The sequence below is a fragment of the Misgurnus anguillicaudatus genome, chromosome 5 (genome assembly GCF_027580225.2).
Source record: "Misgurnus anguillicaudatus chromosome 5, ASM2758022v2, whole genome shotgun sequence".
Lineage (NCBI taxonomy): Eukaryota > Metazoa > Chordata > Actinopteri > Cypriniformes > Cobitidae > Misgurnus > Misgurnus anguillicaudatus.
This window is the reverse complement of record NC_073341.2, coordinates 9,107,940-9,135,936: the sequence shown is the minus strand read 5'-3', so window position 1 is coordinate 9,135,936 and position 27,997 is coordinate 9,107,940. Positions and strand designations below refer to the sequence as shown.

General features: G+C 37.2%; 1 protein-coding gene across 3 annotated transcripts; it reads left to right on the top strand.

Moving 5' to 3' along the window:
* Positions 1 to 27,997, top strand: mfn2 (mitofusin 2). 3 transcript variants are annotated; one of them, XM_073867480.1, is made up of 18 exons: positions 1 to 241; positions 10,596 to 10,774; positions 12,663 to 12,798; positions 12,918 to 13,080; positions 15,271 to 15,395; positions 16,480 to 16,588; positions 16,890 to 16,997; positions 17,221 to 17,374; positions 17,790 to 17,857; positions 17,937 to 18,058; positions 19,924 to 20,050; positions 21,347 to 21,451; positions 22,638 to 22,743; positions 22,818 to 23,035; positions 23,123 to 23,278; positions 23,881 to 24,077; positions 24,465 to 24,599; positions 26,541 to 27,997. In XM_073867480.1, exons 2-18 carry the CDS (start codon positions 10,600 to 10,602, stop codon positions 26,608 to 26,610), a joined length of 2,274 nt encoding a protein of 757 aa, XP_073723581.1. In that variant the 5' UTR covers positions 1 to 241; positions 10,596 to 10,599; the 3' UTR covers positions 26,611 to 27,997. The 3 variants fall into 3 exon arrangements, with proteins under 3 accessions (XP_073723581.1, XP_073723579.1, XP_073723580.1); XM_073867478.1 differs by having other exon boundaries at positions 1 to 395; XM_073867479.1 differs by lacking the exon at positions 1 to 241 and adding an exon at positions 1,231 to 1,666.

The following is a 27,997-nucleotide window of genomic DNA, read 5'->3' as shown; positions in this document are numbered from 1 at the left end:
ACGTACAACACGTAGCTACAAGCTAAGGGGGGACGAATAATACACGAGCAGTTAGATTAGCAGTTAAATAATAAGTACATATGTTCGTTTGTGTCGAACTTTCAGGCAGTAACAGTATAGTAATGCTGAAATCATACAGCTTTTGGTCTTAATGGTAATATAGCAACATTGCTTGGATGCCCTTATTACCTCATCCGTCTACTGCAGTCTGATGACCAATCGCGATCATTTGATTGTTTAGGTAAAGAACTTGTTTCGGTTTCGTTAAGCATCGGTAACTACCATCGGAAAAGATCTTCCAGAAAGGGTTTTATTTTGGGATTTATTCTGAGGACAATCTGCTGGATCAACATGCAGGAAGAATATTGTATGACATAATCACTCCGCCTTTCCTGGTAAACGCATATGACTATAAAATACAAATCTGTATATGCTTTAAATACAAAACTGTTGCTTTGCCTGTTCAGATTGTTTTCGATTCGATTCGTTTTGTATGTTATGGTATAGCAATAGCAGTATTAACTGGACAATTTATTATATGACTTAACCTGTCTTAACCTACTTTTAATCAGTGAATGATGGGTAGGAATGATTTTATCTGATCTTGTGTGTATCTGGATTTAATTGCTTTTGTTGAGCATTTGTATGAGTTTATCTTACATTAGCATTATATTAGTCTGTCTGGTCCAGGTAAAATTTATATTCATTACTTTTGACTTATTATACCAAACCTACAATGTCTTTATTTCCAGAGAGATATCATTTTAAAACTACGTCTGTGTTTCTGGTAACCCCTTATGCTCTGTAAACAGCAACCAAAAGTCAAGGTGAGCTGGAACGGCCCACCCATTTTTAGAGCTCAGTAAACGCCCCTTTCAAGTCATTCAACTTGGCGCGAGCGACTATTGGGCTGACGTGTTGTGGGGGCGGGGCTTTAGAGATTACGAGTGATAGGATGTGTTGCGGGCCATGCGGCCTGTCAAGTGTGGTGAAAGTTAACAAAACAAATTAAAACATGCGACGGCACTCCTAGGTTTGCTGTCGGGATAATGTACGCATAATTTAGGCTGTCTAGTTAAATTCACGTGAAATTTAGTCATACGCCTCTGTCGCTCTCAGTGACATTTTGCGTTTGACTTTACGCGGGCTTGCGCAGACCGATCGGAATATGACATCATAATCACGCGAGAACGATTCGAGAGCATAACTCTTAAAGCATAGCTCTTGATACTTGATGTAATACACCGAGCGGACTGCGCAGGGTTACGTGAAGTCGAACACACCTACATATTTCCTTCAGCCACTCTTACTGTATACCGCATGTCTTATCTCATTCTGTTTGATCCTGTGGTTAAGCTAAAGACAGTACCGCCAGCGATTGTTTCGTCTTATTTCACGCGCTTTAAGACTCGTGTAAACCCGGCTAGATTCGAACTCGTGAAGGAGTGGAGAGACTGCGCGCGCTGCTGTCGGTGACATTGATATCGTGAAAGTCGTGACTCGGATATTATTAGTTTATCTAATAGACTGGATCATGGGTTTATAACCGAACTCTGATTTGACTGTACTGAAGGGAATGTAGGCGATCGGTCACTGGAGGATCAAATGCTGGGAAGCTGATAAATGTTCTTTTATTTTATTGTACAAGGGCTAAACACACTGGAGGGTAAGAATGTCATCTAACTCGTATACTATCTTTTGTTTGACATTTCTTTTTGTACTAGTGAGAAAGTAAACTAATCAGGGCAATGATCAAGCTAATTTTATGGTCTTTAGTCTACAAAGATTGTCTGGGTATGCTTTTTTGCTGAAACAGTGGGTTTTGTAATGACCGTTGCTGGTATAACACAAATGTAATTGATGTAAATGAGATACGTACAGGAAATTGGTGACACTAAATTGTCATAAATGAGCATGTATTGTGCATTAAGTTACGTACTTACTAGTGGCATTTATCATCAGACTTAAACACACGAAGAGTCAGGGGAACAACTGTACATTTTCTGAGGGGTTTGCACATTTGTTGAGGGGTATGCAAGCCCTACTGAAAAATCCAGCGAAGGTCAGCATAAGTTGGTAACGTTAGCTGGTTTTAGTTGGTTTAATGTGGCAGTAGCTGGTTTAAGATGGTCCTCCCAGCCTGGCAAAGCAGGTCCTCCCAGCCTGACCAGGTAGACCAGCTTAAAAAGTAACCAAAACACAGCTAGACCAGCTTAAAAAGTGAGCAAAACCCAACTAGACCAGCTTGCTACACCAACAAAACCAGCTAAAACCATGCTGGGAAACCAGCTCACCAGCTTATGCTGGTCTTAGCTGGACTTTCAGTAGGGAGATCAGTTTCAGTTGCCCCCCAAACCTAGTTTTTACCCACACAATTGTATTAGTGCCAGTAAATGAATAAATATAATATTTAAGTTAGCAATAGCATAATCTCTAACGCACACATGCTTGTTTTTGTGCTTTATTTTCCTTATTTTCCATAATATTTTCTGTAGTGTGCAGACTACAAAGTGGTAGGAAAAAGTAAACTTTTTGGAATTAGATTATTTTTTACATTAACTGGTCATAAAATGTCATTTGATGATGCAGTTATCATTAACAAATGACATTAATATTTCATAAATGTCTACAACAACAAAATGTTCTTAAGCTAACAACGTGAACACGTGGACACTTACAATCTTGCATGTTTTTATTGAACACATCCCACAGTGATGTGGGAAAGTAAGGGAAATTTGTAAATGACTACCTTGTTGTTGTTAACTGTTAACTGTTAAGTGGGATGTGTTCAATAAATACATAAAACATTATAACTGTTTGTGTCTTGTTATCTTAAGCACAATAGCTCTCATTTAGTGCTGCCTCACGATTAGTCGCGACTAATCGTTTGCAGAATAAAAGTTTTTGTTTACATAATATATGTGGGTAGGGGTGTAACGGTACGCAAAAATCACGGTTCGGTGCGAACCCCGGTTTTGAAGCCACGGTTCGGTTCATTTTCGGTACAGTAAGGGAAAAATGCAAACATTAAACTGCAGGTTGTTTATTACTATAAACTTTTTTTACAATTTGTTTACACTTTTTTAAACACTTTTTTATTAAATATAACATATAAAATATATATAAAATGAAAAAATAATAAATAAAATACTACTGCAAAGTTCTTTTTTACATTATTTTATAACAGAAGGTAACTCTTTTCTTAACCTTCTCTTAAACTTTTTCTACTAAAACCTTGAACTAACAAATTCAATTCCTGAATACATTTATGAACAATTAGCCTACATTTTTGCCACCAAAAATGTTCTGTTTTTATTTATTTTGGATTGTTTACCTCAGAGTATTGAATTGGCTATGTACCATCTCTGTATAAAAATAATATTACTGCTCTATGTGTAACTGCATAGCAAGCAACATGATGATATACTTATTATACACTCATTTTGAGATTAGTGAGCTGCATACATAGCATCTTTGATCTTTTGCACGTTTCTCCTAATCTTTGCTTGTGTCATCAATGTAAGCTGTGACTTTACTTACGAACCCCTCCGCAGCTAAGTGACAGCTGAGTAAGCCCGGGTTACAGCTCTTCTCTGTCCCGACCAGCTGATCGCATTGTGACAATGATATGATTGACGTGAGGTGCAGATGAAAAATCTGATCACGCATTCCTTATTCTCGCTGTCACAGAAAGTGCGTCTCATGAATGCGTAGCAACGAAAGACGCGCAACCTCTCACTCACTTTTGAAAGAACAAAGCAGCGCGTTGACACGCGTTTAACATGCGCTTTTGGATACGACACGTAAACGTTTACATCAATAATCAAACGGATATACAACTAAGTAAATAAAAATCTTTCTGCGGGCCGAATTATGTTATATGTTTGACAGAAGACTTGCGCTGAACGAGGAGACTTCCGCCACTTAATATGTTCGTGCAGAAACGCACGTATTATGTTCCGCACAGGCGCACACAAAATGCATTCGGCCTTTCGGTGCACGTGTGCACCGTGCCGAAAGCCCTGAACCGAAACGGTCCGGTTCGAATACACGTACCGTTACACCCCTATATGTGGGTGTACTGTGTATAATAATTGTATATGCATGTTTATATTTATATATAATCTATATTATATATTAATATAAATATTTATTATATAAATATATTTTTTTCTTAAAATTATACATACATATACATTTATGTGTGTGTATTTATATAAACATAATTATTATACACAGTACACACACATTTATTATGTAAACAAAAAACTTTTATTCTGCAAACGATTAGTCGCGACTAATCGTGAGGCAGCACTACTCTCATTTTTGTTTTTTTAGCGAGCGTATGACATAAAACTGCGTACGGTTGTTTCCTCTCAAACCTTGGCATTTATCAATATGGACATGAACGGTTGCTATGATCAAATCTCACGTCAGGGTCCACCTTGTGTATGCCAGTTTTGAGGTGGCGTTAGGATGTATGTTTTACTTGTTTGATATCCTGCTTGAAAAGAAATATTGAGAAAAGGTTAAAATTGTATTTTCGTTTAATTTAACAAATGGAAAATGTGTTTTCTGCTAAAGTAGTAGTATTCACTACATTAAAACTTGTAGCAATTACGATAGTAAGCTCTTTAGTCCCTTAACAACTTTCACAGCTTTAAACAGTCTTCCAAGCTCAGAAATGTATGTTTGATACTTCATTTAATTTACATGCATCCCTGCGTGTGTGTGTGTGTGTGTGTGTGTACGCCCGAGTGTTTTCCATCTGAAAAGAAAGATAAATGTATTTTATATGCATTGTAATTCAACCTACACTGTTATGTGCAAATGTGCAATGAAATTCACATATACAGCATGATATTTATTTACATTTATAGTATACCATGGGTCTGTTGAATGCTGTATTCTGATTGGTTGAGAAATGTTCCGTGGGTATGCATTAATTGCTGATAACCGCACACCTAACTTGTCAAATGTCTTAAAAATAAGCACCAGAGCAATGTTTGTGGTAACCGTGGTATAAGAGGAATAATTGACTCCGGTCGTTTGAATTATTTAAGCAATATCGCTCGAGTAGGAGTGTGATATAGCTCTATATCATCACGGCTGTGATTAGGCCAGAGGCACGAGGCCGCAGGCCGAGTGCCGGAGGCAATCACAGCCGTGATGATATAGAGCTATATCGCACAACTCCGAGAGCGATATTGCTTTTATACAACAGTTCGACGGCACACGTTTGAAAAACGAAAACTAGAAAACAACAACGGAGTTATTTTAAAAGCCTCTTTGTTTGAGAACTACTTCTTCCGCCACGGATTTGAGGGCGGCCAGAATGACAGGTAAAACTTTCGGCTGCTTTGAAGCTCATAACAACTCAATGGACGGAAAAGCCGTTTCTTTATATTACCGTTTCTTGGTCACAAAGTGTAGTTTTAAGATTAGTTCAGTCGAGAATGTATCTGTATTATATTTAAATCTGCAGTCGATTAGTAAAGATAGTGCCTGTTTGAACGTTTGCTTAGTGAGATTCGGTACGAATGAGAACCAAAGCATGAGCGGACGTCAGTGTTTACTCGCCCCGCTGACCACCGCCCTCTCTGGGCTACATCTCTGAAAGGGATTCCCTGGCTCTCATGTTGGCCTTGTTTGTTTATGATCGTCAAAATGAGATCAAATCAGCAGTATTTGGTGTCATGATCAAACTAGTACTTGTTTTTTTATTCATATTTAACAGTTAGTGTCTTTTGTGTTGTTATTGTTTTGGCGCGAGGTAAAAGTTAATAAAACTATACTTGTGTAACGTTACTATTGCTTTCTCATTTATTCTTAACGCGATACGAGCACTCGATTATTATTATTAAACTTTGTTCTTGTCAGTACTATATAAAACTGTTTTTTATAAGTGTCAGAGAGATGTTTTTGCATGCTGCTTATAAATATAACAGTGGGGATATCTCATAACATGTTTTAATAGTCACGTCACGATAAAGTAAATGATCAATGTCCACATTTAAAAGCTGCGGGGCTTACCTGCAGTTACACGGTGTTTTCGCGTTCTGATAAAAGATATAGCTCCAGAAAAAAACGAGTGTTTATAGTCCTCTTTCCAAGTGTTAATCGTCCACACGATGTGACAAGACATCTCTCACATAACTTTAACGTAACATCCAAGAGCGCTGATCTTTGACGGAATAATACTTCTGATTGGGGATTCACAGACTGATTTATGAGCTAGTAAACTAATGAGACACACGGAGAGCGTGTTTTTCCATTCAAAGATGAGCCTGCTTAGGACCTCCATTCACTAGGTGGCGGAATAATACGAAAGGTGAAGCGGTTACAGTGCCGTTATCAGCACAATATCGTATAGCTCTTAGCCAATCAGATTCGAGAACCAGAAAGAACTGTTGTATAAAAGAAAATAATGCACACCCACGGTGTAACGGCACGATGCGAATTGCACCTTGGGTGTGCATTATTTTCTTATAATTCAATGTTCCGTCGTCAATTATTCCTTCCTTATTTATATTTTTATGCATTAATGCAGAATATTTCATCAAAATTACTATACACAGCTATATTTATTTTTATATTTTTTATAAATGACTTATCTGTGAGCTTAGACAGTAAGTTTAGACAGCTGGACACTTTCTTGATGTTGCATTTGTGATCGTATTCTCTACTCTTAAGGGGCTCTCATGAACGCTCCATTCAGCACGTACTTCCAGACTACAGGTCCAGACTGTTTAATATGACACCACTCAAATGTTTGGGCCTGGCATTACAAGCACTGAATGTCAATGGTGGAGAGTTGAGGCTCCGTCTTTCTCACTAATTGATGGAAGTACTGTGTGGGAATTAATTTATGGGTCATTTTTCACGCATGAAGGCCTGTGGCAAATGTTCCATTGTTTATTTATCACATACACAGTTATACACATGATACAACTTGCAGTGAAATGTAGGTCTGGTCAGATAAACTTAGATTGTCCATGCAATAGAAAGAAGTCATAAAATACAAAAAGAAATCAACAATAATAAAATATGCCCAATTCAAATTACAATATGTATACATGTGTAAAAGAGAAATCAGAATGTATACAAACTATAGGTAGAATGTGAACAGTGTAAACAGGATGTAAGCATGATATTGTCCTGACTGAGGTATGCAGGAAATGATCTGTGTAAATGTTAAGGTAGCAGTGTGAAGTTCAAGTTTTACAAAAAATGTTTATTTTTGTAATATTTATAGGATAATGAAAATCTAGATTAGGATTGGAGCTTGGGTTGTGTTTTGCTCAGTTTGTTATCAACAATAAATAATAAATGTTATCATAATCACAGCAAGTATAATTGTATTAAAAAGGTGGCGTACGACATTTTTAATCGCAGCCATGTAAACACTTTAATCGCATCTATACCACACTAACTGAAGTGTTTTTGTTATGCACTTTAAGCGCAAAACTTGAGATTAGGAAGTTTTTCTTGAACTCTGTCAACACAGCTCGCTGTCAGCAGTCTGCAGCTCACACAGCTTAAAAAAGCCACAGTGTAAAATCGTTACAGGCACTGTTATAATATTTCTGTCTTAATGAAATACGTCCATAAGAATGTGTTTGTTATTTAACATAAGTCAATTCTAACAATGGACTATGTGAGTTCATCATTTGTGCTTCGCATTAGGGGTGGGTTGATACCACTTTTCCATTTCCGATCCGATTTCGATACCTGAAATCTGAGTATCAGCTGGTACTGATCCGATCCTAGTGTTTTTCTTTATCCATTAGAATTGTTTGTGTATGTAACTCATAAATATATATACGCACACATATACACATACAAAATTGGGGAATATCATGTCAAGTATATGCTCTGCAAAAAATAAGATCATTGGCGGCATATCTGTGACATACGCACTGATACAGATATATCTGCGACAGGCTCATATCGGCCGATAAAATCGTCAAAATTATAAATCTTTCAGGCTACGTTTTATAATACTTTGTCCTTTTAATAACTTAACAGTAACAACTATGGGTAACACAAAGTACCGGATTTAGAACAGTCCTATTAGTCGGATACCGATCCCAAGTATCAGATCGACGCATCCCTATCCAGAACACTGGACTTTCATAGTTTTACCATAAAGTAGAATTTGTCTGTATTGTTTTTGAGATGAGGTTTAGCTAGGTGTCAATTACACAAATAACATCGAAGAATAATGTGGTATATATGAAGAGTTTCATTGCAAAACGAGATAAATCCGTTATTTTAATTGTTCAGAAATCTCGTTTTTTGGTTGTGCATTCCAATTAATATCAATTCAACTGCAGTTGGTTTGTTTTGATTTAAACCTTCATAACTTAAAAAATAGCGCTAAGTAGCACCATAAAACAAAATAATAACATGATAACATAATAATAAACATTAGGGATGCAACGATAGGATTTTTTTGGGCCGATACCGATTTAAACAGACAACTTCTGGCCGATACCAATATAAACACTTGTATACAATACTATATAGTTGGTTTATTTGCTAGTTTATTTCTGTATCAAATAATTTTTACTGAACATGGATTGGATCTAATTAACATTCAACTGACCAACATAATAAGAGAGGCACAAATTAAGCTAAAACAAATATAATAAGACTGCATGACAACCTTCAAAGGTGGTTTTTGCTATTCAGCATTTATTTTATTAACAACAATAACTCATTTTTTACATATAATGGATTTCTTTATGCAGTTAATTAATAAACAATCGGTATCGGCCTTTCTCGTGCTATTGCCGATATGCCGATGGTTTCAAATACATCAAAAATCGGCCGATAAATATCGGCGGCCAATACATCGGTGCATCACTAACAAACATGTTATGACAAAAATATAAAAAAATGGATTTATCTCGTTTTGCAATGAAACTTTTCATATGTAAGTGTCAAGTAGCAGGTCATTTCAACCCAGTTGTTATTCGACTTTTTCTTCTCGCAAACAAACAAATCTAGAAACTGTAGCACAGTTAGTTATCCTTGTGTTTGTGTGTTGTTGACCACATTTGGGCGACTCAGCATTACATGTGAACACAGGAGACCTAGAGAATAGTTGAGCAATGCAGTTAGACAACAACATACCTGAAAGCTATTTGCGCTTCACTGCTCAGGGTGTGTTAGGTTTGAGAGTTGTTTCTTAGTGTTTGGATTGGGTGTTTAGTAGGGATGTAACGATTCAATCACGATTCAATCGCGGTCCTCATTAAAAATGTCTGTCTGAAATCGATTCTGAATCGCAAGGCTGCGATTCTTTGTTTTATGCACAGCTTGTGCCTGTATTACGGCATTTGGTCAGTAGGAAGTCCTTATCAATCTAAAATCATTATGAGTCGGAGTCGTTTATAACGTGCATTTAAAAAAGCAACACTCGTTAAACAAAATCATTCAAAATATTCTTTATTATCATGAAAATACCTGAAACAATTTGAAGAACAGCGTATAAATATTCATGTGCAGACATTTCTTGGAATAGCGTTTGTAATGCTGCTTCTTGTGTGGCACAAAGGGAGTTTCTGCACGGGAGCGCCCCCTGGCGTTCGGATGTGCCGGAATTTCACCGTAATTCATTCAAATTCATTCATTGAGAAAACGCGCATTTGCACGCTTAATCGTTACACCCCTAGTGTTTAGTAGGCATGGACCGGTATAAGATTATGGCGGTATGATAACCTTTAGCAAAAATAGCACGGTTTCACAGTGTACCGATATTGCCATTGCAACACTAAAATGTGTTATTTTCAAATGCCAGGTAAAAATAAAGCCTTTAAATTATAATACGCTTTCAAAAAATATATATTTTCGTAATGTATATTAAATGTAAACATCAAATCAATCACATGACTTAATGATTTAATGAATTTTGTATAAATATGGCTCATACCTTGGAGACGGTATCCCAGAACATTTTAGTGGTTTTGAAACCTTGACTGCTTAAAACCTTGGTATACCTTGATACCTGTGACCGGCCCATGCCTAATGTTTAGTGTGTTTGTTTTCAGAAGTGTCTCTTGGAGGCTATTTATACCTGGTATTAAGATATGTTTGCACAAAAGCAATCCGGTCAAATGTGTTTTCCACCACCTCTGAATGTGATTGAAAGTTGCCAAGCTCAAAATGTTTTGCACCCCGTTTACACCTGTATTTAGTGTTGTCCACTTGTGATCCGATAAACCAGAACACATCTAAATACCAGCTGTAAACAGCCTCTTGGGAATTTTATTCCTTTGCTTAATCTCTTTAAAGGTGTTTATAACAAGAACTCTATAATCCGACTTACTTTGAAGCGTTATTAGATTGCAGTGGAAAAACCAAGCCAAAATCAAGCAAGCCGAGCCTAGTCGTAACACGCAGTGGAAAGCGCCAATAGATTGGCATTGATGGAATGTTTGTGATTTCTAATCTCTCTCCCATTTTTTTAAGAAAATATACAGTTTTCAATCATTTTACTGTTCAGAACTGTTCCACCACCTACAACACTCGAGCAAGGCAGGGAGTTTTGATAGCAATCTAGTTTACATTTTCTCTCTTTCTGTTTTCAGTGAGATGTCTCTGGTTTTCCCACGACCCAACACTAGTGTCATCGGTAAGAAGGACAAGCGACTAATGGCTGAGGTGAACGCCTCTCCGCTCAAACACTTCGTCACTGCCAAGAAAAAGATCAATGGCATCTTTGAACAACTGGGTGCCTACATTAAGGAAAGCTCAGCTTTTTTGGAAGGTAACTGCTTTAATTTATCTGCTGGCCAAGAACTCCAAGCTCACTGCTGCATACTGTTTATCTGTCTCGCTGATAAGAGAAACCTGCAGATTGGATAGACATGTTACATAATCGTCTGGGAGATGGCTGAAAGCTTACGACAGTGGTTTCCAATTTTTTTAAGCATAGCCTTTCTAGGGTTTGACAAGCACTCCCATTAACTTTTATCGGCTAAACAACACAGTTTTAACGTTAACAATTCATAAAAACTAAAAAGGGGCCAATTTTGATGTATACTGTAGTAAATGATCTCTCCCATAAAGGGGACCTCGTCGTAACATTGATGCTCGTGGCAACATTGCGCTAAAGTGTAAGATGACAACTAAGCTCTACATTAAAATAGTATCATCTGTTGGTGGCAGTAAGCACTTTTTTAGCCATTAATAAACACATATTGTTCTCCAGTGCAACTGTGGGTGGTGTCACCGGCAGCGCTTGTTCTTAAACCACTAATATGTAATAGTATGCTATGAATGGCAGCTTTAAGCATCATCCTTAGCAAGTAGGGCTGTCACTTTTGAGAAAAATCAAATTCGCATGGTTATCAAATATCATGCAATGTATCCGAATATATAAGTGGCCCCCGTGCGCATCAAAAAAAAAAAAAAACTGTAATGGAGATTCATTCACAAATGTATTAACAGTGACAGTCATAAATAGGACTGTCTGGATTACTTTTTTTACTTAATGTTTGAAACAGCAGGTTATCAACTTATGAATAACAAACGTATATGAAAAAAAAAAGATTCAGAACAGGTACAAACAATAACGTGACAACTTAAACAGCAACAGGAGTAATGCAAACAGAATCCACGCCCGCAGATTTTGGCGGAAAACTCAGCGGATTTAATGCCCGTCATTGACAAGCACACATATCCCGCGCTTTAGCGTGTTTGTGAGAAGTAATCTCATTGCCAACAAGCACACATAGCCTATCCCGTGCGTTTGTGAGCCGTCATTGACAAGTACATTATCTCTGCTTGTGCTGTTTGCTTGACTGTTTTTAAGGATAGAGAGCACAAACCATTTGATATTTGAGATGAAATTAAACTTACCGCTAAGTTAAGATCTCACTTGACCCTTTCGTATGTGACGCGCGACAGTCAGCACATGATCATTTCAAATCCATTTACAAGACAAATGCTGTTGTTATGTTTAATATAAAGTTTACATTGCGTTGTAAAAATAATACAATTATCTTCATACATGCTAATTTCATAATGAGAGCGTATTAACACAAGCTTTTTATTCTGCTGTAATATTTAACATTATAAACAATAATATGTAATTTTATATATAAACTATAAATCTATCTTGACATGCACATTAGGTTCATGTTGGTCCAGTTTGATTCCCTCTCTTGCGCACAGTTGCTGCCGTCGGTCTCACTCTTAGCTTCCTTCCTGTTACGAGGTGTTAAAAGCTATAAAAAATGCGCTACACATGGCATTTTAAAAACCGGATGGTTTATTTATAGTTCGAATACGGATATTTCACGTTATGTTCGAATGCATATTCGAATATCGAATAAAAAGTGACAGCCCTATTAGCAAATGCATCCACATTTAAGATCAAAATAAATTGCATTTGTAGCTCAAGCGTGCAGTATTGTTTACTTTTACTCCCGGGTTTCTTCCCACTGGAGCCGGCGGAGTGAAATCAGCCTATGACTTAAAAAGAAAAAGTGTTTTTGCAGTGTTCTGTCCGAATTTACCTTACACTGGTTTACGTTATATTGGCATCGACCACTAAAATGTTGGTATTGTGGCAACCATACTGTGAAAGTTGTAAATGTGCTGGAATACTTTAAAAATGAATTATAGCTTAACTTTTACTTTTTCTGTGATAGAGACCTACAGCAATGAAGAACTTGACCCTGTTACCACAGAGGAGCAGGTGGCGGAGGTTCGAGGTTACCTGTCCAAAGTGGCAGGGATAGGGGAGGTCCTGTCTCGCAGACACATGAAAGTGGTCTTCTTCGGCAGGTATTGCCACACATTGCATGAACACAAAGTGCATATTGTATTCAGAGCAGCAAAGTATTCAGAATAGTTTATGAGTGTTGTATCCAGGGAAGCAATCGATTATACTTATGCTTTTACAGGACCAGTAATGGGAAGAGCTCTGTCATTAATGCCATGCTCTGGGACAAAGTTTTGCCATCTGGAATCGGACACACCACTAACTGCTTCCTGCGGGTGGAGGGCACTGATGGCAATGAGGCGTTCCTGCTCACAGAGGGATCGGATGAAAAAAAGAGCGTAAAAGTAAGATTTTATTACCTTTGGATTCAGGTGGATTATTGTAAGGCTTCACTGTTTTGTTGAGTCATGTAAATAGTATGCTGTGGTATAGTTCAGTGGAATGGAAACTGCTGTCTTGCGTAACAAGTGCATCTCTCCATAGTTACAATTAACAAGCTTTGCTTCCTGAAGGTGTTAATGAGACTGTGTAATCTCTTCAGACTGACTTATGAGATCACACACCTTCAGAGCTACACACGTGTGGTCTTAAAGACCTGGGAACACAGGAGCAGTTGTTTATTGCCTATAAATGTTGCTGTATTATTTCACATAGATGCACAGTCTGAACTGTAAGGTAAAAGCTATGGCACTCATACACTCTTTGCAAAATCTTAAATATGTGCAATTGGTAATAACTATCCAATATTGTCCAGACTTTGGCTAATGACAAATTTATTATTACACTTACATGAGTTAGAGGCTTTTTCATACCAGCTGTCACAGTTACACGCAGCCACGGCTTGTCTTTATGGACAGGTGGGGCAGTGCCCCACCAAAATATGAATCCATTTTAAAACATAAAACTCTACATATACTTAATCAAACCCAAATGGTTAACTCGTAAATGTGTCTTAATATTTTTCAGTAAATATTTTCAAAAGCTATTTGAAGTCGTAAAGTGAGATGATGGTAAGCCTTTTCACTCACCAGCCGTTTTGGCTACTATATTTTTAATGGGCAAAAATGTGTCGTTTTTTGGGTGTGTCCTTTAACATGCAAATGAGCTGATCTCTGCACTAAATGACAGTGCAGTGGTTGGATAGTGCAGATTAAGGAGTGGTATTATCCCCTTCATACATCACCAGGGGAGCCAAATTTCAATGACCTATTTTTTCACATGCTTGCAGAGAATGGTTTACCAAAGCTAAGTTACTGGGTTGATCTTATTCACATTTTCTAGGTTGATAGAAGCACTGGGGACCCAATTATAGCACTTAAACATGAAAAAAGTAAAATTTATGAATATTTATTATATATTTTATAAGTATTTTTTATTATAAAATCAGATTTTCATATTATTCAAAAAAAAATCTGTCATCCTGCCATCTCCTCCCTTCCTCTTTCATCATTGTGATTTTCACCAAAAATGTCTTTTAGGAAAGCAAATCAACACAGTACCATGAACATCTAATAAAGCATCAAATAAATTCCATTACTTATTTATAAATATACTAAATATATTTTCTATTTAATCTTACGCTGTACTAGAGCATCTTTTTTTACTGGACTTTGTTCTTGTCTGTCCAAAGCGTTCTGCATGCGTTCAGTCATTTTAATGTAAAAACTTATTCCATTAGCAGTTAATCATAGGTTTTTTATGTAGCCTACAATACGACCCAAAATCGTCCCCACCTAAATGTATAGTCAGGAGCTGCTACTGGTCAAACACATTGGCATTCAGCTCCTATTTCCGGACCTTTGCTCTGCTGTAATGCATTACAGGATTACGGAAATCTATACATGCAGCACTTATTGTCTACTAAAATGCGCATAGGAAGTAGCTTTACTTACCAGTTCTTCTAGTTGTGTTCACGAATAGGGCTGTCTTAGAGCTGAGGATTTCAAATAAGACACAACATTTATTGCTTGATATCAGTTTAAAATATTGTAAAATGTAAAACAATACTGATGTTGATGATATTTTAAAATGTGATTTTTGAAGTAAAACACCTAGAAATAAGCAATACATATCTGGCTTAGTGCTCTCATACTCCTGAGTTGGGATACAGGGAGTAATACAGTGGCATTAAATTAGCCTTATCTTCAGGACAGTGGTTCTTATTTAACCGACCTGATCATCAGCTCATTAGGTGAGAGCTCCATGAACTAAGTGTGTTAAATAAGAGTGACACACAAAATGTGCAGAGCAGTCTTTTGAGTTTTGCTTTTTTCACTTTTTCCATTTTGCTAAATTGAAAAAGGTAAGCAACTGGAGGAGACTGATGATGTATAGGAGATAGAAAGATTGACAGAAAGCTGATGTCACTTCCACATGTAACAGCATTTAATCACACACACACACACACACACACACACACACACACACACACACACACACACACACAAAACACATGTGCGCAGTTACATGAAGAGAATATAAATGAATATAATATACAATGCAATGCCGTAACCTAACTGCGTTCATGTTGGCAGACGGTGAACCAGTTGGCTCATGCATTACATCAGGATGAGGATTTAGACGCGGGCAGTCTTGTGTGTGTCATGTGGCCAAAAGCAAAGTGTACACTGCTGCGAGACGACCTGGTGCTTGTAGACAGGTAAGCAGCCTGTTAGGCCTTAAAGGAATAGTCTACTCATTTTCAATATTAAAATATGTTATTACCTTAACTAAGAATTGTTGATACATCCCTCTATCATCTGTGTGCGTGCACGTAAGCGCTGGAGCGCGCTGCGACGCTTCGATAGCATTTAGCTTAGCCCCATTCATTTAATGGTATCAAACAGAGATAAAGTTAGAAGTGACCAAACACATCAACGTTTTTCCTATTTAAGACGAGTAGTTATACGAGCAAGTTTGGTGGTACAAAATAAAACGTAGCGCTTTTCTAAGCGGATTTAAAAGAGGAACTATATTTTATGGCGTAATAGCACTTTTGGGAGTACTTCGACTCGCCTGAAAAGTCTGCTCCCCTTCTCACTCTCATAATGGGAGAGGGAGGGTGTTACTGCGCCGAGTCGAAGTACTCCCAAAAGTGCTATTACGCCATTAAATATAGTTACTCTTTTAAATCCGCTTAGAAAAGCGCTACGTTTTATTTTGTACCACCAAACTTGCTCGTATAACTACTCGTCTTAAATAACAATAACATTGATGTGTTTGGTCACTTCTAACTTTATCTCTAAATGGTACCATTGAATGAATGGGGCTAAGCTAAATGCTATCGAAGCGTCGCAGCGCGCTCCACCACTTACGTGCACGCACGCACACAGATGACAGAGGGATGTATCAACAATTCTTAGTTAAGGTAATAACATATTTTAATATTGAAAATGAGTAGACTATTCCTTTAAGACATACTGACAATATCATTAAAAAATATTGACTGTGCTCCAAAATACTCAGAAGTTAATAAAGCTGTTTATAATACTGTTCCATGCTAATGTTATAAAAATAAGATAACTTATTAACTTGTAACTTAAAAAATAAGATTTTCGTTTTGGTTTTTGTTGGTATTTTGGTGTAATGTTGTAATACTTTTGATACTTGTTTGCCATGAAAATAGCCTTTGGTGCTGATGCATTACAAATAAGAAAGTAAAAATAAATAAAATAAAATATAGTAATGTTTTATCAATTCTTTGATTAAATTAATCAGTTTATCTGTAAATGTTCTTTTTCAAGCCCTGGCATTGATGTCACAACGGAGTTGGACAGCTGGATCGACAAATTCTGCCTTGATGCCGATGTGTTTGTGCTGGTGGCCAACTCAGAGTCCACTTTAATGCAAACAGTGAGTTTATAATGAACTTAAGGTGGAAGAAAACGTTTAAATATCATATTTGCACCTTTATTTTATGTTTATGTATTTTATTTTATTTTATGTTTATTTAAAACTTTAAAGCTTAAAAACAAAGTGATTATCTTTAAAGGGGTCCTATATTATGCTTTTGTACTTTATCATTGATCTACATGTTGAAATGATAGGGCAAATCCAGACGTAAACATTACAGACAGAACACTGTATGATTATTTAATATCTGTCCTTATAGCTTTTGTGAGAATTTAATTGATTCTCTTCTGTTCTTTTAAAGGAAAAATCATTTTTCCATAAAGTGAATGAGCGCCTCTCCAGCCCCAACATCTTTGTTCTGAACAACCGCTGGGATGCATCGGCCAACGAGCCCGAGTACATGGAGGAGGTGAGACTCGCATGACACTACAAACTACAGAGAGCCTGTGAACTAGCACAACACTGCTAGTTGCATGTCTCTAAAAGCTCACTATTTTACAGAAATGTTCTCAATGTCATCAGTGTCCTGCTGTTGATTCTTAAGGACATGAACTGATCCTTTAGTTTGTTAAAGTGTGAAACTAAATGAGGCAAAATGCACTCTTTCACCTTTTAAATGGTTTGATTCTCAGGTGAGACGGCAACACATGGACCGCTGCACTAGTTTTTTAGTGGATGAACTGCGGGTGGTGGACCGTGCTCAGGCCAGCGACCGGATCTTCTTTGTCTCTGCTAAAGAAGTTCTGCAGGCGCGTGTTCAGAAAGCCCAGGGCATGCCTGAAACAGGTAGACACATTACAACATGTCAAATATAATCTTTTACGGTTAGGATTTACTCATACAGCAGTAACATGCGTTCATTTGTGCACTTGCGTTGTGAAACATCATTAGTATAGTTCACATTTCGCCAAGTGTAGTTAAAATTTGTAATTAGAATACTTTGTATTGAAAAATGGGTAATGAGTCCTCCTATAAAAGTATTTCCCAGCCCAGTCCTATGTGGCACCCCTCCCAAATACCCGTGTCCGTGTGGACTAGGCCTTAGACTGTCCCTGCATTCCCATTTACGTACTATCCTAAAAAGTGTGGTGGAATGGAAAAGTGCCCAAAGTCTCTCAAACATTTACATTTTAAAGTGCAAGCGCTCTTTAATATGTTTAATTATTTATTTGATTACTTAAAGACATTTTGGGGTTTTCAGGTGGTGCTCTGGCTGAAGGTTTCCAAGCGAGAATGTTTGAGTTTCAGAACTTTGAAAGACGCTTTGAGGTGAGTGTGCTGTTGGGTTTATGTGTTTGATTGAAGTTAGTGTTGTTGGTCTGACTGTCATAAAATGTATCACCTACAGGAATGCATCTCACAGTCAGCGGTAAAAACTAAGTTTGAGCAGCACACAGTGAGAGCCAAGCAGATCTCTGAAGCGCTGCGTATGATAATGGACTCAACTCATGTTGCAGCTCAAGAGCAGAGGTGAGCACAAAGGCGTTGCTATCCAAACTAGGGCTGGCTCAATACTACTTTGTCCATTACTGATCCGATTTTGATACCTGAATTTTGAGTATCTGGCATGTATACATATAGTGATAAAAATAAGTATTTGAACACCCTGCTATTTTGTCAGTTCTCCCACTTAGAAATCATGGAAGGGTCTGAAATTGTCATCGTAGGTGCATGTCCAATGTCAGAGACATAATCTAAAAAAATTCAGAAATCACAATGTATGATTTTTTAACTATTTGTTTGTATGATACAGCTGCAAATAAGTTTTTGAACACCTGAGAAAGTCAATGTTAATATTTGGTACAGTAGCCTTTGTTTGCAATTACAGAGGTCAAACGTTTCCTGTCGTTTTTCACCAGGTTTGCACACACTGCAGGAGGGATTTTGGCCCACTCCTCCGCACAGATCTTCTCTAGATCAGTCAGGTTTCTAGCCTGTCGCTAAGAACCGCGTTTGAGCCTACTCCAAAGATTCTCTATTGGGTTTAGGTCTGGAGACTGGCTAGGCCACGCCAGAACCTTGATACGCTTCTTACAGAGCCACTCCTTGGTTTTCCTGGCTGTGTGCTTCGGGTCATTATAATGTTGGAAGACCCAGCCTCGACCCATCTTTAATGCTCTTACTGAGGGAAGGAGGTTGTTCCCCAAAATCTCGCAAAACATGGCCCCGGTCATCCTCTCCTTAATACAGTGCAGTCGCCCTGTCCCATGTGCAGAAAAACACCCCCAAAGCATGATGCTACCACCCCCATGCTTCACAGTAGGGATGGTGTTCTTGAGATGCTACTCATCATTCTTCTTCCTCCAAACACGTTTAGTGGAATTATGACCAAAAAGTTTTATTTTGGTCTCATCTGACCACATGACTTTCTCCATGACTCCTCTGGATCATCTGAATGGTCTTTGGCAAACTTAAGACGGGCCTGGACATGTGCTGGTTTAAGCAGGGGAACCTTCCGAGCATGCATGATTTGAAAACATGACGTCTTAGTGTATTACCAACAGTAACCTTGGAAACGGTGGTCCCAGGTCTTTTCAGGTCATTGACCAGCGCCTCCCGTGTAGTTCTGGGATGATTTCTCACCTTTTTTAGGATCATTGAGACCCCACGTGATGAGATCTTGTATGGAGCCCCAGTCCGAGGGAGATTGACAGTCATGTTTAGCTTCTTCCATTTTCTAATGATTGCTCCAACAGTGGACCTTTTTTCACCAAGCTGCTTGGCAATTTCCCCGTATCCCTTTCCTGCCTTGTGGAGGTGTACAATTTTGTCTCTAGTGTCTTTGGACAGCTCTTTGGTCTTGGCCATGTTAGTAGTTGTATTCTTACTGATTGTATGGGGTGGACAGGTGTCTTTATGCAGCTAACGACCTCAAAAAGGTGCATCTAATTTAGGATAATAAATGGAGTGGAGGTGGAAATTTTAAAGGCAGCCTAACCTGTCTTTTAGGGTCAGAATTCTAGCTGATAGACAGGTGTTCAAATACTTATTTGCAGCTGTGTCATACAAATGAATAGTTGAAGAATCATACATTGTGGTTTCTGGATTTCTTTTGGATTGTGTCTCTCACGGTGGACATGCACCTACGATGACAATTTCAGAACCATCCATTATTTCTAAGTGGGAGAACTTGCAAAATCACTATATGTATACATATGTATACATATATATACACACACACACACACACACACACACACACACACACACACACACACACACACACACACACACACACACACACACACACACACACACACACACACACACACCAGACACCTCTGGCATGGAATAGTTTGATATAGTTTGTCTGATTTTTGATGGTTTATACTCTAGGATACATTGCTTAGACATGAAGGAGGAGAAAGAGGACAGGCTGGAGTTCATTGATAAACAGTTGGATCTGCTCACCCTGGACTGCAAGACAAAAATCAAGAAGATCACAGAGGAGGTTGAGAAGCAGGTACACAGCATATGTAAAAATATGCAAAAAAAGCGTTGTTTTCTTGTGTGTACCTTAAAATGAAAATGAGCTACAGCTCCTCACTCCCTTACCAACAGACAGTGAGCGCTTCCAGTTAAAAATGTATCTGATTCCTGTGAATGCAGTATGAGACAATAGTATTTTTTATCCGCATTAGCACAACAACGTTAGCATTTAGAAAAGCTTTTGGGTAAAACTAACCAGTCAGTGAGAGGCCATGGGCGGGGCTTTATCAGTGTGACATCACATTGACAAGAGAATCAAAACAGCATGTCTATTAAAAAATGAAAGGGTGCATTTTTATTATAGGGTTGTTGTGTTCACACACTGCCAACACACATTTATGTCCAAACATCTTGTAAAAGTGGATTTTGCATAATATGTGCTTTTTAAAGGAAAATATTTATAATTACCTGTTTGAAGGTAGAGTCCATTTCAGAGAGGTTACCAACAGCAAGCTATTTCTAAAAGCATTAAGTCTATTTTCTGTGCCATGTGTTGTTGGCTTAGCAGGAACGTAAGGTAGTTGCTGTTTGACATTGCTTGACCTGTATGACAAAGGCTGCCAGATCAGCCCAATGATCCTAGCCCAAAAACCAGAACTTTACTTTCATAAATGAAGTCATATTACTTCAAGATTTACAGCTGATGATAAAACTTAGTGTTTCCCATAAACTCACAGTTTATTTGTGGCGGCACATTCGAGAGAATGGGTGAATAATGGGTAATTAATATGTGGTAAGGTTGGTCAAATGTGCACATTCAGATGTGTCAAGTATAAGTCAGCCTTAAAGGTATTGTTTACCCAAACAATGAAAATTACCCAATGATTTACTTACCCTCAATTCATCCGAGATGAATATGATGATCATCTTTGAGACGAACACAAGCAGAGTGAAAATATTTCCTGCCTCCTCCAGGCTTTATAGTGGTAGTAAATGGTGATGCTGTTTTAAAAGCCCAAAAAAGTCAGTCCATCTTTCACAGAAGTAAACAACATGGCTCCAAGAGGTTAATAAAGGCCTTCTGAAGGTAATTGATGTGATTTTGTAAGAAAAATATCCATATTTAAAACTTCATAAACTAAAATAACTAGCTTCCACTTAAAAGTTATGACTTGGACTATGGTTGGGGGGGTTACATTCCAACCTGATACAATTTTCATTTATAATATTTGTATATTTTAACAAAATGTTCCTGTAAATCTGGTCATTGTGTTTTTTTGACGTAACTGACATAACTTCCCTCTATGAAGCTGTTCTTGTGTATGTGCAGGTGTCTAACGCTATGGCAGAGGAGATCAGGAGACTGGCTGTGCTTGTGGATGACTTTCACGTGGATTTTCATCCTACACCAGTGGTGTTGAAAGTGTATAAGAATGTGAGTGTCTTTTCCTTTCTAAACCTCAACTCTTTTAGTCCATTTGTTTGCTTTTATCCAAAATGTGACTTCATTTTTTTCAGATGCCCAATAAAGTAATTTGATCTTACTTCATTATTAAAGGAGTCTGTTGTGGTCTGTGTCTGACATATTTTGTCTTTGATCAGATACAACCAGATCTGTGACATTAATCACAGATGTTACCTCCTTTGTAAAAATAGGTCAGAACATTCTCAGATAATGCAGGAATAGATTTTGTTACATTTTGTAATTCGACTTTGGCTAGCAAAATAATGCGGCCTTAGACTTTTGAACAACACTTAAAGGTAATGTAATGTTTATTGTTGACTTAAAATTAGTCTCATGTCACAGGGATGCACTATATTATGGGCACATCCATAGTATCAGCTGATAATTGCTTATAAATTAATTATCGTCAGTGGCCAGATATAGAAAATTATGCAGATGTGATTTGTCATTGCAATTATTCTTGATTAAGAAAATATATTATTTGAATGCGTTTTAAAGCCTTGCCAAAGCCATTTTACTCGCACATGGTTTCTTTGACACATGAGCATTTGAAATGTAAAGCTGGGTATCATCTGCATAGCAGTGAAAACTTATGTTATGTTTCCTGATAATGTCTCCTAGAGGGTAACATGTATAACAAGAAAAGGATAGGGCCTAGAACTGATCCCTGCGGTACACCATATTTAACCTGAGAGTAACAAGACTTTTCCTCATTTACATAAACAAAGTGATAGTGGTCAGTTAAATACGATCTAAACCAAGCTAACGCTTGACCACTAATGCAACACAGTTTTCTAGTCTGTTGAGTAAAATTGTGTGATCTATTGTGCCAAATGCTGCACTAAGGTGTAGTAGTATAAGAATTCAGATTTCACTACGATCAGATGTTAAAAGGAGGTCATTTGTAACACTGTCACTCAATCACTCACTCCTGTTGGCTGAAAAACATTTGTAGCCTACTAAAAATCACTGTATAATTCATACAGAGATTATGCATCGTTTTATTTTCATTTGGTCATTTAAAAAAAGTTTTTGCTGGCTTATATCGATATCGGCTAAAACGAGTTAAGAAAAGTATCTGCATATCGTGCATCTCCAATGTCTCAAGCTAAGTATAATTTTTTTTCCAATTTTCTATTGCTGTATTTAATAACAGGAGCTTCACAAACACATAGAGGACGGTCTGGGCAAGAATATGTCGGAAAGATGCTCCACTGTTATAACTGCTGCCTTACAAGCCACACAGACTGATATGATTGATGTGTATTTCGCTCTTTATCATGTTGATACCAGTAACAGCCGCAAGTTAATGAGATATTTTCCTTCCCTTCAGATGGTCTGAAACCCCTGCTGCCCATTGGAATTCGAGAGCAGGTGGATAAGATTGTGCCCAGACAGTGCTTTGCCCTCAGTTACGACCTCAACTGTGACAAACTCTGCAGTGACTTCCAAGAAGATATCAGCTTTCACTTTTCTCTGGGCTGGACCATGCTTGTCAACCGCTTCCTAGGTCCCAAGAATACACGGCGCGCTCTCATGGGTTACAGTGACCAGGTAACATTAACTGTACTTTGACCTGCCTGTTAATAGAAGTTTTAATTATGCAATTTTTTATGGGTAATATTTTTTGTGTCATGTCAGGTTCCAAGGCCGTTGGCCATCACTCCGGTTAGCACCAGCATGCCTCCTTTTCCTCAGGGAGCCGTGACCCAGGAGGAGCTCATGGTTTCCATGGTAACAGGACTGGCATCCCTTACCTCCAGGACATCGATGGGCATTATTGTCGTTGGAGGAGTGGTAAGAGTGATAGAAACTTATAATGGCTAATTGCAGTGCTAGTAACCAATTAAAAGGCACATATTATGGCCATTTTTACAAGATGTAGTCTCAGGTGTGGTTACAATGTGTCTGTGAGGTTTCAGCTCAAAATATCCCACATGTCATTTATTATAGCATGTCCAAAATGCCCCTATTTGGCTGGGAGCAAGAAAGCGCTGTTTTAATGTGTGTACCTTTAAATGCAAATTATCCCTTACCAACAGCCAATGAGTGCTTTGGGTTAAAAATAGACCTGATTTCTGTAAATACAGTAGTATCTTTAGCCATGTTAGCACTACAACATGCTAACAAACACATTTGGAAAAGCTTTTGGGTAAAATTAAGTCAGTCAGTCAGTGGCCATGGGCGGGGCTTAAAAAGTGTGACATCACATTAACAAGAGAATCAAGATGGCATGTCTAATGAGATTGCTTTGGTTTAATGGGGATTTAAAAAGAAGGAGATGGTGGATTTTGTTCATTGTAGGGCGGCCAACACACATTTTCATGAATAGTTTACACAAAACTGAAACTAATTCTAAGGAAGAGGATAATAATGATAAGAGAATTGAAATGTTTCAGATCTGGAAGGCTGTTGGCTGGAGGCTCATTGCTCTGTCTGTGGGTCTCTATGGGCTGTTGTACGTCTATGAGAGACTCACTTGGACAACCAGAGCCAAGGAGCGGGCGTTCAAGAGACAGTTTGTGGATTATGCCAGTGAGAAACTACAGCTTATTGTCAGTTATACTGGATCTAACTGCAGCCACCAAGTTCAGCAGTGAGTCTAAATATACTTTTGGAACCCATCTTTGGGGGTTGTTCTTTATTTAGTAAATATTTAAAAAAATGTTTGGTAAATAATGTTATGTGTAGCATTAACTGAAGCAGCATCTTTTTAGTTTGTTGTGGAGAGCTTGCTGTTTGATGATGAGATGTATGTATATAATAATAATATGATTAGATTTTTTTCTTTTGTCACAATAAAGTTGCCTCGAATATAGTCCAGGATTTTCTAAACAAGACTTAATTTAGTTTCTGTCTTAGCTTGTTATGTTTTTAGATGAACATTTCAACATATTCATCATTTAATACCTGTCCCCATTGTGATGCCATAAACTCAATATTTATTGTTGTAGACTTGTAAACAAAACTTTGTTTGTCACAGGGAGCTGGCTAGCACCTTTGCACAGCTGTGTCAGCAGGTGGATGTGACCAGACAGCAGCTGGAAGATGAAATTCGTGACCTAAACAGCAAGATCGAGCAGCTGGACTCCCTGCAGAGTAAAGCCAAGCTGCTCAGGTGAGGCCGTCACATGTCTTATTTGACTGGTCATTTCCTATTTAGTTTGTATATATACATGCAATAAAACACTATATTTAAAATTGTTTTGGTGGCACTTTTTAAAGATGTTGTTGGGTTTAGGTTGCTGCTGTCTACAAGGCACAGGGTTCCCACGGGTCCTTGAAGTCCTTGAAAGTTTGTGAATCTGGGAAAAAAATTCAAGGCCCTGGAAGTTTTTGAAAATATACATACATAAATACAGGTCATTGAAAGTGCTTGAATCTATTTTTATGCAAGGGGTTTTCTAGAAAAAAAAAACATATATTATTCCCTGTGTAGTGTAGGATAATATCATAAACATTCTAGACTTTTAAGCACACGTGCTAAACTGTTCACTTTAAATGCTTATATCTTCTGTATGCGAATGTTGATTCATACCAAAATGCTTTTTTGCATAGTTGTGTTTGACACATGAAAACGTCTCTGGTTACGTATGTAACTGTTGTTCCCTGAGAAGGAAATGAGACGCTGCATCTCCCTTGCTATACTTCCCGCGTTCCTGTAACGCCGTCTTTGGCAATATTTCAGATAGCGAAATACTTCCTGACTCCCGCGTCACCCTGTCTTTGTCGATAAGCCTCACCATTGGTTGAATTTGATATAAACATTAAGACGCACTTACCTCTGGAAGCGTCTCCAAAGTGTCACCGCAGTGACGCAGCGCGAGTTCCCTCGAAAGGAAACAATGTATCTTAAAAGGTAACACGATGTAACCTTGCTCTCACTTGAAATGTGTCCCCACATTTATTCCTTGAATTTGAGGGGGATTTGCACCTGGAAAGACCTTGAAAGATCCTTGAATTTGAATTTAACTAAGGTGTGGGAACCCTGTAGGCACCTGCTTCATCCTGAAAACTCCTAATTTGGGAGACTTTATGTAGGCAGCAGCCTCAGTTTATCATATATTTATCATCCGTGCATTTATCATTGCACAGCATCACACTTAGTAAAGAACTAAATCCAAGAAAATGGCAGTTTAGGATTGCCTTTAGTATGAATGTTGCATGTGAGGCGCCCTAAAATGTGGCCATAATCTGGAGATTAACTTTTGGAATAGCCTTTGTGTCAGAGGTGTGTCTACAAATCACTGCACAAGGTCGTCTTTTTATATGCATTTGCTACTTTTGACCACTAAGTGGCGCTAGACCTTCACTTTTTATTCACCAAAGCACATTTAAAAAATAACTTGGTTATATAATAGTTTAATAGTATACTGGGAAAAGATTAATCGCATACAAAATAAAAGTTATTTTTTGCATAATATGTAATATATTAATGTCAGATTTTTTTTTATTTATATATCTTTTTTCATTTATATATAATATAGAATATATTAAAATAGAAATAAACATATATTCACATGTAAATTTTGTATTGAATGTGTGTATTTATATGTACATAATAATTACACATAGCACACACTCATATATTATGCCAAAAATCACTTTTATTTTGTATGCGATTAATCGCGATAAATCTTTCCCCAGCCCTAGATAATAGCGTTTTTTTAAAGTTTCTTTATATATATATATATATATATATTAAAAAAAAAAAAATTTTTAAGTTATTCATTTGAATGCCTTGACTTTAACTTATTTCACTTAAATGATAAGGCATCATTATTCATTTTTGTATAATACAACTTTTTTTAACTAATATTTAGTCTATATTTCCTTTGAAAATATAAATCAAGAGACATGTAATATTTTTAGTTTTAGATAATGTTGTCAAAAATGTATACATGTGAATTTACCTTGTATTACTGTTTGATTAAAAACAGAGGTCCTCTAAATTCAGTCTCTCATGTCATACCCGATGTACAAAAGAACTTGATACGTTGTGAAGGGCTTGAACATCATTTTGTAGTGTGTTACATAATGTCTGTTGTTTCTTTTACAGAAATAAAGCTGGCTGGCTGGACAGTGAACTGAATATGTTCACCCAACAGTATCTTCAACAGGGTCGATAAGATGGCTTGTGATCCACACCATCAACGCTATAGAGAGCAAGAATCTTTTCATTTAACTTGCTGCAAAAAATGTAACACTATGCCATGCCTAGATACATGTATTTGAAAATACCAAATATCATTGCATATATACAACGCCTTTTATATTTAGTTGTTAAAAATATGAAGTCTGGGAATATGCCACTTTGAAGAGCGGCCCTTGATTGATTTTGTTTTTGCAAGCAAGACACCGATTGCTCTTTCAGTGTTATACAAGAGTAATTATTTATTCTTTAGTAATTATTTATTATTATATTGAGATGTCATGTGACTTGACCTCTTTGTGGATGTACAGATTCCCATTTCTCCGTGCCACAGGAATTCGCAAAAAGTGAGAATGCATTTTAAATGAGCTCTCACATGCCTTGTAGTTTGTGCTGTACAATGATGAACTTTAATCAATTAATATATAAAAATGAGATGTTATTTAAGCAATGCGTTGTCTCCATTCCACTCAGTTTTTATGCAAAATGAGATCTAAAAGTGTACCACAAGAGCAAGATCTCCGTTGACCTTATTTCCATGGAAATCTGTTTCAGTTCATTGTAAATCCAAGCTCAGTGTTGCCCAGGATAGCTGAAAATTAAGCAAACATAAAGATATACTGTCTTCTCCAAAAAGATTGTTTCGATCATAAAAATGTTTTGTAAACAACTCTTGATGCAATAAAAGTATCATAATTCTCAATTATTTTTGCTTTGTTTTTGTTCTTTATATAAATACTAATCTTTTTAGTATCAGTATGGCACAATATAACAGAAAATATGAATTGGATTGACATAATTGACTTTTTGTAACCAATTTTAAGTAAATCCCATAGATTAAAAACATGATTTTATCACTCCATCATGATATATATATTCCTGTGGCATATTGGGAAATCAGCCTGAGAATCTATAGTGTGTATACATCACATTGCACTAAACGTTAATGGCCATAAAAATAAGCTTTACATTCTTTAAACGCAAACATTTCATGTTTTCTGTGAATTTAATGTTAAAATATATAAATTGTACTAATGCTTTTGGTTTTAAGTTTGACTGCACACTATAGATTAGATTTTGAGACTGTAAATAAGCCATTGTTAGCCAAATGACACATATTTGATAATCTTTTGAATTATGGTTTGTGCCGACTGTTTCAGAAAGTGATCTGAAAGGCTCTTGTGATGTGCACTTTATATTTTGCTGCTTGTTTTGCATTAATTTCCAGCAGGTTCTTTAAAATTGTGAATGGTACAATGATTTATGTAAACAGTAATGTATAGATGAGCATGCAGAGATGGTTGTAAAATGTAGTGCTAATCACTATAACTGTTAAATGAAATAATAAAGTTGTTGCGAAGATA